Source organism: Natator depressus, chromosome 12, assembly GCF_965152275.1.
Source record: "Natator depressus isolate rNatDep1 chromosome 12, rNatDep2.hap1, whole genome shotgun sequence".
NCBI lineage: Eukaryota > Metazoa > Chordata > Testudines > Cheloniidae > Natator > Natator depressus.
The window spans coordinates 37,922,461-37,937,078 of NC_134245.1; the positions used below are offsets into that span (position 1 = coordinate 37,922,461).

Here is a 14,618-nt window from a genome sequence, read left to right on the forward strand (position 1 = left end):
TGATAAGGAGATTGGCGGGCCGGGAGCACACCCACGCTCCAGCCCCGTACCCCTCTGTTAGGACGGTAAAGGTACATGTTCCTGACCTTAAGCTAGGGATCTTCAGCATTCCAACCACATCTAGGTCTAGGCCCTTAAGGAGCTATAATAGGGAAACCTAGGCCCTCCCTTTCCTGTGTCCCAGACCAGGGCCCTGTTGGATCTAGGAGTTCTCAGAGGGGGTAGTGGGTGGAGAAGGCACTACCTGTGGACCTTATCTGCCCTGTAGACCCCTCAGGGGGTCTGTCTGGCTTCCTGAGAAGGATTCCTCTCTGCTGCAGTCTGTCCTCTACACTTTGCCCGAGCTTCCTAACTCCTTTTAATCCCTCAGTCAGAGCACGCTGGAGGTACCTGGACCCAGTACCGTCTTCTAACCCCTTCCGGCCCAGTATACCCCATCACAGGGGGTCGTAAGAAGAAACGTGAATAAAGAAAGAGCCGAAATCTGCAAGCTAGCTCAGGATAGGAAAGTAGAAGACATACCTACGCTGTACCAGGTGACTGCAGGGTAGCTGATTTTAAAAAAAATGCTGATTTTTTAAAAAGGCTCCAGAGGTGATCCTGGCAGTTATAGAGGGGTAAGCCTAACTTCAGTGCCAAGCAAATTGGTTGAAACTACAGTAAAGAACAGAATTATCAGACACACAGATGAACGATACACTTGGAAGAGTCAACATAGCTTTTGTAAAGGGAAATCATGCCTCACCCATCTATTAGAATTCATTGAGGGTGTCAACTAACATGTGGACAAGGATGATACAATCAGTACTTGGACTTTCAGAAAGCCTTTGATAAGGTCCCTCACCAAAGACTCTGAAGCAAACTATGCAGTGATGGGATAAGAGGGAAGGTCCTCTCATGGATCAGTAACCGATTAAATGATAGGGGACAAAGAGTAGGAATGGTCAGTTTTCACAATGGAAAGAGGTAAATAATGCAGTCCCCCAAGGATCTATAGTAGGACTTGTGCTGTCAACATATACACAAGTGATCTGGAAACAGTGAGGTGGCAAAGTTTGCAGACGATAATTACTCAAGCTCATTAAGTCCAAAGCTGACTGAAGAATTACAAAACTGGACAACAAAATGTCCAGATGAAATTCAATGTTGGTAAGTGCAAAGCAATGCACACTAGAAAAAATAATCCAAACTATACATATAACATGATGGGGACCAAATGAGCTGTTACCACGCAAGAAAGATCTTGGCGTCATTGTGGACAGTTCTCTGAAAACATCTGCTCAATGTGCAGCGGCCGTCAAAAAAAGTTAATGTTCGGAACCATTAGGATAGCTAATAGAAAATATCATAACGCCACCATATAAATCCATGGTACGCTCACATCTTGAATACTGCATGTAGTTCTGGTCACCTCATCTCAAAAAAGCTGTGTGAGGATTGGAAAAGGTAAGAGACAGGCAACAAAAATAATGAGGGGTGTGGGACAGGTTGGGCCCGAGGAGAGATAAAAAGACTGGGACTGTTCATCTTAGAACAGAGACGATGAAGCAGCAACAGGATGTGTGCAGAAAGTGAGCAGGGAACCATTATTGACCCCTTCACATCACACAAGAACCAGGAGTTACCCCAATGAAATTAACAGGCAGCAGGCTTACAACAAACAAAATTAAGTACTTCTTCACACGACACACAGTCAGCTGTGAACTTGTTGCCAGATGATATCGGTTTCCCCTGTGCAGTTCTTGAGTGTCTTGGTGGTGGGGTGGGGGGTGTGTGATCGTTGCGGAGCCCTGGAGGGCGGGTGCGTGCGGGGGTCTGGACGCAGGGGGTGGCCGACGCCCTGTTTCCTGGCGGCTGGTGGCCTGGCCCTTCCCCCCGGCGGGTTGGGAGCTGGAGGGCTGGAGAGCGGGGGAGTTGGGTGACCTCCTGGCCTGGGGGGAGACGGGGCCCGGGGGAGGGGGGGCTGGGGGGAGTTTCAGTTTCGGGCTGGCTGGGGACGTGGGGTGGGGGGCGGGCATGGTTATCTGGCTCCCGGCCCCCCCAGGGTGGACCCAGCTGGGGAGTCCGGTTCTCTGCATCTGCGGGCTCTGTTTTGGACCATGTTCCTGTCATCTGGCGGACCTCTGTTTTGCTGGCTGGCTGAGAGTCACGTCTGGCTGCGGGGTTGGGGTGCAGGACCCTCTGGCTTCCCCGGGACCCCACCTGAGCTCACACAGCTTCCACCTTCCTGGGTCTGACCTCGGAGCATTCAGCATCCTCTGCTCCTCCCTGTGCTTCCCACAGCGAGTCTGCTCGGGCGGGGCTCGGGGGAGGCTGGGGGGTCCTGCACCCCAGCTTCGTGGTTGGGCATGGCTCTCGGCCAGCCAGTGGAGCGGAGGTTTGTTGGACGACAGGACCGTGGTCTGGAGCGGAGCTTGCGGGTGCGGTGCGCGGGGCCCCTTGGCTGGGTCCATTTTGGGGGGCGGTGAGCCGGACGGCCACGTCTGCACTTTGTTCCATGTCTCCAGCCAGCCCCGGGCTGACTCTCTCCGGCCCCCCCTCCTCTGGGCTTTGTCCCTTTCCCAGGCGGTCGCCTGGTTCCTTTGTTCTCAGGCCCTTTGGCCTTGCGGGGGGGGGGGGGAGGACACGACACCGGGCCGTCGGTTGCCAAGGGGCAGAGTGCTGGCCATTCTCTGTGTCCGGGCCCCTGCATGTGCCTGCCCTCTGGGGTGCTGCGGTGGTCGTGCACCCTTGCTCCACTGCCTGGATGCTTGGGAGCTGCGTGCGGGAGGCTGGGGCGCCCCCGCACTGTTCAGAGGAGGCATTGAGAGCAGTCCCACTTCGTCACACAAGTCATGCCTGACTAATCTAATTGCTTTCTATGACAAGACAACTGGCTCTGTGGATGAGGGGAAAGGGGTGGACGTGTTGTTCCTTGACATTAGCAAAGCTTTTGGTATGGTCTCCCACAGCATTCTTGCCAGCAAGTTAAAGAAGTATGGGCTGGATGAATGGACTCTAAGGTGGATAGAAAGTTGGCTACATTGTCGGGCTCAACGGGTAGTGATCAATGGCTCCATGTCTAGTTGGCAGCCGGTATCAAGCGGAGTGCCCCAAGGGTCAGTCCTGGGGCAGGTTTTGTTCAATATCTTCATAAATGATCTGGAGGATGGTGTGGATTGCACCCTCAGCAAGTTCGCAGATGACACTAAACTGGGAGGAGAGGTAGATACGTTGGAGGGTAGGTATAGGATACAGAGGGCCCTAGACAAATTAGAGGACAGGGCCAAAAGAAATCTGATGAGGTTCAACAAGGACAAGGGCAGAGTCCTGCACTTAGGACGGAAGAATCCCATGCACCGCTACAGACTAGGGACCGAATGGCTCGGCAGCAGTTCTGCAGAAAAGGACCTAAGGGTTACAGTGGATGAGAAGCTGGATATGAGTCAACAGTGTGCCCTTGTTGCCAAGAAGTCCAATGGCATTTTGGGCTATATAAGTAGGGGCATTGCCAGCAGGTTGAGGGATGTGATCGTTCCCCTCTATTCGACATTGGTGAGGCCTCATCTGGAGTACTGTGTCCAGTTTTGGGCCCCACACTACAAGAAGGATGTGGAAAAATTGGAAAACGTCCAACGGAGGGCAACAAAAATTATTAGGGGACTGGAACACATGAGTTATGAGGAGAGGCTGAGGGAACTGGGATTGTTTAGTCTGCAGAAGAGAAGAGTGAGGGGGGATTTGATAGCTGCTTTCAACTACCTGAAAGGGGGTTCCAAAGAGGATGGATCTAGACTGTTCTCGGTGGTAGCAGATGACAGGACAAGGAGTAATGGTCTCAAGTTGCAGTGGGGGAGGTTTAGGTTGGATATTAGGAAAAACTTTTTCACTAGGAGGGTGGTGAAGCACTGGAACGGGTTCCCTAGGGGATGGTAGAATCTCCTTCCTTTGAGGTTTTTAAGGTCAGGCTTGACAAAGCCCTGGCTGGGATGATTTAGTTGGGAATTGGTCCTGCTCTGAGCAGGGGGTTGGACTAGATGACCTCCTAAGGTCCCTTCCAACCCTGATATTCTATGATATCATGAAGGCCAAAAGTATATTAGATAAGTTCATGCAGAATAGGTCCATCAGTGGCTATTAGCCAAGATGCTCAGGGATGCAACCTCACAGTCTGCTGGTCTCTGAACTCCTGGGTCTCAGAAGCTGGGATTGGAGAGACAAGGTAGGTGATGTAATATCTTTTATTGGACTGACTGGCCTGGATGACGGGCATGGATCACTCAATAATTTCCCTGTTCTGTTCAGTCCCTCTGAAGCACCTGGCACTGGCAACTGTCAGAAGACAGGATTCTGGCCTAGATGGACCATTGGTCTGATCCAATGTGGCCATTCTTATGTAAGAGAGTTGGCAACGATTGTCCTCTTACCCTTCTTTAGGCAGGGAAAATCCATCTCTGGGGCAGGCAAGCTGGCACCTTTGACCAGAACTCACACAGTTAGGAGAGATAGAGACACCCCACTTTCCCAATCAGGAACAAAGACTCTTGCTTAGTCACAGATGAGAAAGTCTGCCTTCAGCAAAGCTAAATCTTGCATGGGGAGGTAAGAGATGTGATAGGATTGAATCCCTGGAGCTAGCTAAAGAGGACAACGGGAAAAGGAAAAGCATGCTCCCTAATAAATGCTGACTGCTCCTTACGTTGCTGCCCAGACACGAGCACTTTAAATTCACAGAGGGAACCTGGCCAGATTGGAATCACAGGCATGAAGGGCAAACCTAGGGTGAGGTGAAAGTGCCAAATGGAGATGGTTTCATACAGATCATCATTTTTTGTAAACATTGGGAAACCTGCTCTCTAAGTCAAACCCCGGTCCGGTAAACATGGACACTAGTAAGTCCTCACTTGGATTCATTTCCTGGAGAGCAGTCTGTTGCTCTGTGAAGAGTTTTAGTGTGAGGTGAAAAAAGTGTTATCATTTAATAGATCTATTCTTTCACCTGGTCAGCTCTGCATGCACTACAGCCGGTGGGGCACTGGTGCTTGTTTAAAAAAAAAATCCCTGTTAAGTGATTCTATCAACAGCGGGCTTCATGCAGTTTAATTTTTCTTACCCCCTTCATTAATTGTAAATAAAGGGAATTTGTTCCGTTTTTACACCCTAGATGGCACTGACATGGCTTCCATGGAAACAGAGTCCCAACAGACTGGTGTTTAAATAGAAATGGATTCCTGGAGATTCAAACAGGGGTAACCTATGGAAATTATTGACAAATACTGAGTGAACAGTACACTGGAAAGAGCAACTTTCAGATACTTCAGTTCAGAGATGATGCACTCAAATCAGAAGTGGATCACTGGCTGTGCTTTACCATTTAACCTCCTTGTTAAACACTGTGATGTTCAAAAAACAGGCCTCTGTCTCTCATCCAATTGCTCCTCCTTCTGTGAATTCACAGGACCAGATTTGTGATGTCATAATCAATGCAATGGCAACAGACATACATCCTAAAACCAGAAAGATTCAAATTTTTGGTTTAGACACAAAACTGAGGTGGAGGGGGAAAGGACAAGGCATTTAAACGAAACAGAAATGCAGCTTTTCTTTAAAAAAAAAAAAAAAAAAGGCAACATGCTGTTTTACTCCAACCAACTGGACATCTTAGTATGTAAGCGGACACAGCTCTCACATCACTGGTGCATTTCTACAAGAAGGTAGAGGACCTTTCCAGGCACACTAGCAGTTTGCAAGCAGAACCAAAGGGAACGATGATCAGAGACAAATGCAGTTTGTAAACCAATAACGCCTATACGCCCCCTCATCCTTCCTGTGCCAAAACTCTTTGGCTTTTTCCAGTAATTTATCTAATAGTAAAAATCTGCTCTGTGATTGATTGACTGGGCAGAAACCCGGCTTGCTGTAGACAGTGTAGATTCGTTATGGCGGGCTTAACATGCTCATGAAGAGCCAGCATGAACAGTTTGCTTGGAATGGAAAGCAAAGTGATGCTGTGGTGACTGGAACACACCAGGGCATCACCCTTCCCTTTCCAAAATGGGAGAATAATCCCACAGCACCAGTCACCGGTAGTTTCTCATGAATCCATACTTTGTTGATAATATGGGTCAGCCTTCCAAGACAGAATCCTCACCATGCTTCATCAACTCAGCAGCTACGCCACAAATACCAGCAGCGTGGGCATTCTTGATCTTACAGGCTGCACATCAAACTTCCTCAACCATAACATCCTCTGAATTACACTGAGGGGCGGTGACTGGACTCTTCGCATCCTCCTGGCGCTGCGGATCTGCAGCTCTGATGGGGCAGTTAAGAAGCTCCTGAAAGCGTTCTTTCCATCTCTTCAGACATTGGAAAGAGGTCACACCTTCATATTTAAATACACACTACCTAACAGCACTGACAAGAGATGGATCCTAAAACAGAGGACAGAGTAACTCTGACAGCTGCCTTCCAATCTGCATGCTGCAAGTGCTCACTCACTATTCAAGAATGTATTACACACATTCCCTGTGTAACTGAAAATATCTGCTGATAATTTCTCAGGACACTCACGGATTTCATAATTATGTGAAAAGAAGAAAATATTTCCAGCCTCTTCTGAGCTGGGCAAACCAGCACAGCAAGTGCTCATGCTGCAACAGTCAGCGTTCGTGCTGCCGAAGAGAAAAAAGTGATCAAGAGTTCTACAGTATATACACAACAAAACTCGCAGAACTGACGATTTGATCTTAGGTGCATTTACAAATGTCTATCGCCATAACATCTAGGAACAGAACAAAAGCAATATAGTATCACAGAAGCATAATATTAGAGCTGATTGATCCTTGTAAAAGGATCACTGCAGTTGCCAACTAGTTTGGCTCATTGGTTAGAGAATCACGTTTGTTTGTTTTTCCAGGGGGTGGTGGTAGGTGATTAAGAGGTGGCCATCCTTAAAGCGGAGTCTGACCCATAAAGGGTAGGGTGGGGGAAAAAATTCCTCCACACTCACATAACTTGAAATCTGATTTCAGTTAAAAGACGAATAATTTTTTTGAAAGTTTAAGTGGTAGATAATACAACTTAGCATTGTTAATAGGGTTTTATATGTACAAAGTGCTCTGTTGGGATTAGCTTCCTGATCCTCAACAAATGTCAAGTAGGTGGGTGAAGCATCAGATGTGCCAAAAAAAAATTATGTTTCATCTGGCACGCAATTTTCACTATTGCCATGAGGAATTCAAGATAGCTGCTTTGGATGCAGATAAGCATTTCGCAATTTTAGACAAAAATATCACTCATATGCCTTTTTGATTTGTATCGATGTGTACATTCATGGCACGAGAATTTTTGGACAGGTTTGGAAATTCAGCCAGGTGAAGTTTGGATAGAAGAGGGATGGGAGACAAGAAACAATAACTAGACCAAATGAGAAACTTCAGGATTTCATAAAGTTTTACTCAAACTGAATGCTTCCCTCATTCTGACCCCATTCTTAAAAGCACCAGTTTTATTTCCATAGCTACAAAACCACCTTTATCTTCAAGATTGGGCTACTTCTGATGCATTCTCCAGTTTCTCATTTTCAGCAGCAATCTTTGGGAAGGTGGCTGCACTGTAGCATCAAGCAACAAATTCAAGGTTGTGGACTTTATGAAAAATTCCAAACAGGTTTCAGCCTGAAACATGCTACTTAGCTTGCCTTGCAAAGAGCCAGGAATCAGCTCCCTATGCTAGCTGGCAACGGTCTGCTTCGTTACGCTCATTTTGACCATGGGACTCTTGGAATGTCTGAAATCCCCCAGTTAAAGTCGCTGAGAGGGATCCTGGTGGGTTTCTCTGGAAAAGTCATTCCAATTCATGAGACGTTTAGAAATCAAAACCCTGAAGGACTCTGTGGAAAACACAGAGTATTTAAATGCAATAAAATGTAAGGGGATATTTTTGTGGAAACCAAGTCAAAAAGGTGCCAACAAGTGCAAGCTGTGCTACCTGGGTCCTCCCTCTCTTCCCATTTTTGTACCTAGCCCTGTCTAGTCTCAGCTCTGTTGCTGTCAGGAGCTAATATTACTCTTCAAAGCATCAAGCCATCCTTGCAGGGGCAGGTTAATTCTGAACATCAGTGGTGCAGAATAAACCCACCCAAGACGGACCGGCAGAATATTTATTTTGTGCCTGTCCACCGACTGCAAATATGAAATGAATTTGCAATCCAGCAGACGGTTATTTGGCCTGCTGTTTACAGTGAAGTTAACGAAGCATCACGCCTGCATGATATAAACACACCTGTTCCACAGCAAGTATAGTTGTCAGCTGAAATGCTGCTATTGAATATTCACCTTCTTATAGGCCTGGACCATGACTCAGCATAGCACTTAAAGCTAACAGGGTGTTTAAATCTTTTGCTGAAGCAGGGTTTTTAATAGAATGCTCATTCTTAAGCTCATCTGCGAGGAGAGCCGCTAGTAATGTCCATACCTCTCATCTACTCCATGTGTCATCCCACGCAGTGCAGCTCTGCACGGACTGCTGCAAATTCTTCAACTATTAGACTCTCTTAGACAGAAAAAAAGACAGGTGAAAAGTAATTGATCATTTAACTCGCAGTGATGTGCTTGCATGAGGGACGCCTGCTGTGTTATTTGCAGGGAGAGGAAAGGGAGTTTGAAAAGTCTACATACCAGATGATGATTGCTACAGTTTTGGCAGCGGCAGAGTTTGTCATTGGATTATTAGCAGGAGATTAACATAGGCAATTAATGAGTGACAAAATAATTTGAAAGCCAAAGAAACAGTCACTGTTTTGACATTCAAGGTCAAGAATAAAACAAAAGTCTGTATAAAAGCAGCAGCAGCAAAAGAGAAGCGGAACAGAAAATTGTGATTTCAAGTATTTTGTTGAAAATAGTTTAAGTGGAAGTTAAAAGGTTGTTTTACACAACAGCCGTATATAAAGCATATGCGGCAGGCCATATAAACTGGGAATGGAGTTTGTAGGGGACACAAGGGTTCTTCTATTTAGAGCGAAGTTATATGTAAAGTGACTACCTTACACAGCATGTTTAGTGTCTTGACAGTAACACACCCAACTCCCAATTTAAAACTGTTCCTTGAGTCATCTCCCCTTCAAGCATAGTTTTACCTGCCTCCTTACTCACCACCACTAACATTCGGATTGGGGAGATTCTGGGGGTTCAGAACCAGTATATCAAGGTCCTCCAGCCACAAGTGTGTGAAAGGCCAATTCCACTGCCTGTTGAAAGGCAACCTTTATGAAAAATGAGTTTAAGGTCTTTGAAGCCAACGCAGTTCAAGACCAGTGAATAGGCTTCAGCTCCACAGCAAGACATTACCACTTCAGAACAAGCACCTGGATGCCTATCTTACTTCCCAAGACAACCTATTTGTTAACGTCTCCAACATGTATGTCCGAAGACCAAATTTCTCATATCCTGAACTCTTGAAAAAAATCTCACTGCAACACCGAGCTCTCAGTGCAAACATTTAACAAACTGGCTTGTTAGGAAATCACACAGTAGCTCTCACTTGTTAATTCCTCAGACCAAAATTATAAAACCCATCTTCTGTTATACCTACAGGTTTTGGCACCTTGACAGCAACCAAGCAATTCCAGAAATCAAAGGCGTAGAAACTAGCAGGAGAGAAAAGTTCACTACTAGATGCGTTGGATAACAAAGTAATCTTTTAAAGGAAAAAAAAAAGACATATGCAAGGATTTAACCCAAAGTATAAACAGAACAGTACCCTAAGGGGAAAATAAAGATTAACGAAGAACACATGGAAATGACGCAGATCTGTAAAACTAGCAAGTTCTTTCCCAGGGCATTTCGTACTAGATGTACAAGACCAAACTCTGCTCCAGGGAAACCATTAGTTCTAATGACTGTGTAAGAACAGTTCGAACACATTAATATTACCCATCAGAGAAGCAAAGCAGGCTAGAGCAGTGGGTCCCAACAAGGGGTATGCAGAGGTCTTCCAGGGAGTACATCAACTCATCTAGATATTTACAACAGCCTACATAAAAAGCAGTAGTGAAGTCAGTACAACCTAAACTTTCATACAGTGATTTGTTTATATTGCTCTACATACTATACACTGAAACGTATGTACAATATTTATATTCCAATTGATTTATTTTATAATTATATGGTAAAAATGAGAAAGTCAGCAATTTTTCAGTAACAGTGTGCTGTGACACTTGCGTATTTTTATGTCTGATTTTGTAAGCAAGTAGTTCTCACGTGAAGTGAAACTTGGAGTATGTAAGAACAGCTATACTGGGTCAGACCAAAGGTCCATCTAGCTCAGTATCCTGCCTTCCAACTGTGGCCAATGCCAGGTGCCCCAGAGGGAATGAACAGAACAAGTAATCATCAGCTTATCCATCCCGTCACCCATTCCCAGCTTCTGGCAAACAGAGGCTAGAGACACCATCCCTGCCCATCCTGGCTAATAGCCATTGATGGACCTATCCTCCATGAATTTAGCTAGTTCTTTTTTGAACCCTGTTATAGTCTTGGCCTTCACAACATCCTCTGGCAAGGGATTCCACAGGTTGACTGCGTTGTGTGGGAAAAAAATACTTCGTTTTGTTTGTTTTAAACCTGCTGCCTATTCATTTCATTTGGTGACCCCCTAGTTCTTGTGTTATGAGTACGCAAGACAAATCAGACTCCTGAAAGGGATACAGTAATCTGGAAAGGTTGAGAACTACTGGGCTAGAGGATTGGGAGTCAGGTGAGCCTATGTTATCATCCCTGCTCTGTCACTGAACACAGGTTGCAGCCTTGGGCATGTCACTCCTTGCGTCTGTTTCCCAATCTGTAAAATGGGGATCGTTACCTTAGATCACAGTGTGCTGGGAGATCTAATTAATGTACAGGGCTTTGAAGATGAGAAATGTTAAGCAGTATTACTACCCGAGTAGAGCTTCTGATTTTAGATTTTAAACAACAAACACGACGACCCCCCCCCCCGATTAAAAAAAAAAAATCCCCACAAAATCCGTGTTTACCCAATAAACACCAGAAAAACACCGGTCACGGCTAGTAGTATCTAAGGGCTAGCCTACACGGAGCTGTAATGTGGACTATGGGGGTGTGATTTCTAAATCAAGATCAGATGTTTTTCTAAAAGATCTGCTCTAGAAATTATTTTGGGAAAGCTCTATGATCTGTGCTACAAAGGAGGTCAGATGAGAGACCACAGTGGTCCCTTCTGGCTCTGGAATCTATGAATCAAAAGCACGCCAACGTGTTGCCCATTAATTAGCCATGCAGACTCCGCTGGTGTGCGTTAAACTTTCCCTAGTGCACTTTAACATGGTTCTGTTTGGCACACTATGGAACATTACAAAGAGATTACTCATTACAGCAGGGGTCTCAAACATGCAGCCCTCGGGGTTATTTCCTGCAGCCTGCCAAGCTCGCCCTCCCCCCGCGTGCCATGTCCCCGTGCCATGTCCCCGCTCCTCTGCCTACCTCCAGGCGCTTAGCGCTTTCCAGGAGGCGGGGGAGGAGTAGGGAGCCTTGTGCTCAGGGGAGGAGGCAGAGAAGAGGTGGCGCAGGGATTTGGAGAAGGGGTTGGAATAGGGGCAGGGAGGGGACAGAGTTGGGGTGAGGACTTTGGGGAAGGGGTTGGAAGGGGGCAGAAAAGGGGCGGAGTGGAGTGGGAGTGGGGCCGGGGGCAGAGGGTGTCAGTGATGCAGCCCTCGGGCCAATGTACTAGTCCTCATGTGGCCCTCCTGGTGATTCGAGTTTGAGATCCCTGCATTACAGTACATATAAAGAGAAAGCCTCGGAAAAACCTCAGCTTTTGGGACAGCTATATAAAAATCAAAAATTGCTAAAAATAACCCCCCCAAAATGAAATTATAAACTCCCAAAAAACAAACCCTGTACACGTTCAGCACTCAACTCTCAGCCCTGCACTGCATGATTCAGCACAAGTAACCAAGGAATCTGTATTTACGTTACTCTAAAGCTTGTCATTTTGTGGCAAGCAAATAATTTAAACACAACATATACACGCTCTCGGTGGTATGTATCATTTGCAGCATAAAACATATTGCATATTGACATCAAGGCCACCAGTGCAAAAGATGCCTGATGCAAGTTTGAGGAAATCAACAGAACTGTTGTCTGAGGCTTCTCATTCTCAAGGAGGTGACGCTTTACCTATATTGCCCATGACGTACATACTTCAATCTAGTTTATTACAAAATTAGACAGGGGATGCATGTGGCCAAGGCTTCCACTAACCTTGACACTCTTAACAATTTAGCCACCAGCTGAGAAACATCAAACGTTGTTCAGACAACGTGAAAAACTGATATGCGCAATCTACAGTCTGGCTTGCCAGCCAAGCCAGTTTTGCAAGGTGCTTATGAAGCAACAAGGCAGCTTGTGCATGAATGAATTCATAGAGACTGTCCCCTCCCATAATGCCCAACTGCTGCACCTTTCAATGGCCAGCGATCCTCAAATGGTACAGGAGTCTAGAAGAAACATGGGCCATTTAGAAACCCCAAATAACTAGAATCCTCTCCAAAACCCTTAAAAAAAAAAAAAAACACACACACACAGGTAACCCAATTGTAAAGTCAGTCACTCACCTTCGTTTGTAAAGTGCTTTGAGAACTAGAGACGAAAAGCACCATATAAGAACTAGTTTCAGAGTGGCAGCCGTGTTAAGTCTGTATTCGCAAAAAGAAAAGCACTACTTGTGGCACCTTAGAGACTAACAAATTTATCTGAGCATAAGCTTTCGCGAGCTACAGCTCACTTCATTGGATGCACGAAAGCTTAAGCTCAAATAAATTTGTTAGTCTAAGGTGCCACAAGTACTCCTTTTCTTTTTGCATATAAGAACTAGGTACTATTATTAGACCTAAAAAACCCACATGCAAGAAAAACCTACTCCAAAATAAACCCCAAAATTCCTCTTACTATGAGGAGAGGATCTAGAAGTGAACTACAGGGTCAAACTCAGATCAAGTGGCAATGGAACCAAGGAGGAAAATGGCCCTAAGTTCAGAGGTATGGAAGTCAGGTTAACATCCCATTTAATGGAGCAAAGATTAGTGTTTCTAGATTTTGGCAAAGCTGCAGACTTCAAGATAGCGGAGGAGGGAAGGAAATGGTCTAGATTTCAGCAGTAGGGTAAACTTTAGGCTTTTAATGTGCATAGCACTGGCCCTAGATTTAGCAGGGCAATGTTAGATATCACCCTTACCACGATGTGCCTTGTCTACCTGAGGAAAAAGCATCCTGTGACAGCGTCAGGTGCAGCTGAGGGAGGTCTACTGGGAGCCAAGGAGGAGTTTAACCACTCTTTCAGAAATAGTGCTGAAAACAGTTTGCTCTTGGCTACATCTGCCACGAAACCACTTTCAGCACCAGTTCAGCTGCACCCAACTGACAGCCCTCCTGGCACAGAGTATCGCAGTGCTTAAATCACTCTATTGCCCAGGGCATACAAGTGCCTTGCCATAATGAATGGATTTTATCCTCACAACGCTCCTAGATGAGACCAAAAACTTCTCACCCCTAGGCACAGATGGGATGTGCATTGCACCTGTTACATGCTGCACTCCAAGGCCATTTCTGGAAGTCATTTCAGAAAGGGGGACGCCAAGGGGTCTGTGTGGTGGCTTTTTCCGTTTAAGCATCTTGATTAGAGCCTTTTGCTCAAACCACACTGGGGGTTGGTGTCTCTCCACAAAACAGAGAACACAGGGCAGGTGGCCAGGGTGCCAAAAGAGAAGACAGCACAAGTGAGCGCTGGGATGAATGTGTCCCCCAGGGAGCAATGAGATGCAAGAGAGGACCCAGTTAAGTGTAGTGAAGCCACATGGGCGAGTAACAGAGCTCGGGGCAACAGACCGGGAGCTAGCCAGAGAGAGGAGCCAGATGGGGCCACAGAATACAAGGGCAGCTAGCGGACGGGGGCGGCTCTAGAGGGGGCATCTGCAGCCAGAGGCGACCGAGCGGGCCGGAGCGCTGCGGATACTCACGGATGCAGAGACAGGCCACCAGCTTGGCCCCTTGGTCAGGCACCGGGCAGCTGGGGAAGAGCGGCTTGAGCAGGTAGGTGGCGAAGACCAGGGCCACGATGTACTGGGAGGAAGGCCGGATGATGAGCAGCTCGATCCAGAGCTTGAGGAAGGCGGGCAGGGAGCCGTACACCTCCAGCATGTAGGCGTAGTCTCCCCCGGACTTGGAGATGGTGGTGCCCAGCTCGGCGTAGCACAGGGCGCCCACGATGGAGAAGAGCCCGCAGACGGCCCACACCACCAGCGACAGCCCCGGCGAGCCGGCCTCCTTCAGCACCCCGGTGGGGGTGACGAAGATGCCCGAGCCGATGATGGTGCCGATGATGATGGCCACGCCGTTAAGCAGGGTGATGGAGCGCTTCAGCGCCACGCCGTCCCCGCCGCCCGGGGGGCCCAGCTCCCCGCCCGGCGGGGCGCCCGGGCCCCGCGCCCCGGGGCAGCCGTTCTCATGGGCCCCGCCGCCGGGCCCCGCCGGCGCCTGCACCTTCTCCAGCGCCTGCCGCTCCTCCTCCTGCGCCGAGGCGGCCGAGCCCCGCTTCTTCACCCCGCCGCTGCCCGACAT

General features: G+C 47.3%; 1 protein-coding gene across 1 annotated transcript in view; it reads right to left on the reverse strand.

Annotated features, from left to right (window-relative positions):
• Positions 1-14,618, reverse strand: part of SLC7A5 (solute carrier family 7 member 5) — a 59,474-nt gene extending 44,856 nt beyond the window's left edge. The window contains exon 1 of the mRNA XM_074968884.1: positions 14,018-14,618. Within this exon, the coding sequence (XP_074824985.1) occupies positions 14,018-14,618 (601 nt within the window). The remainder of the gene's footprint in view (positions 1-14,017) is intronic.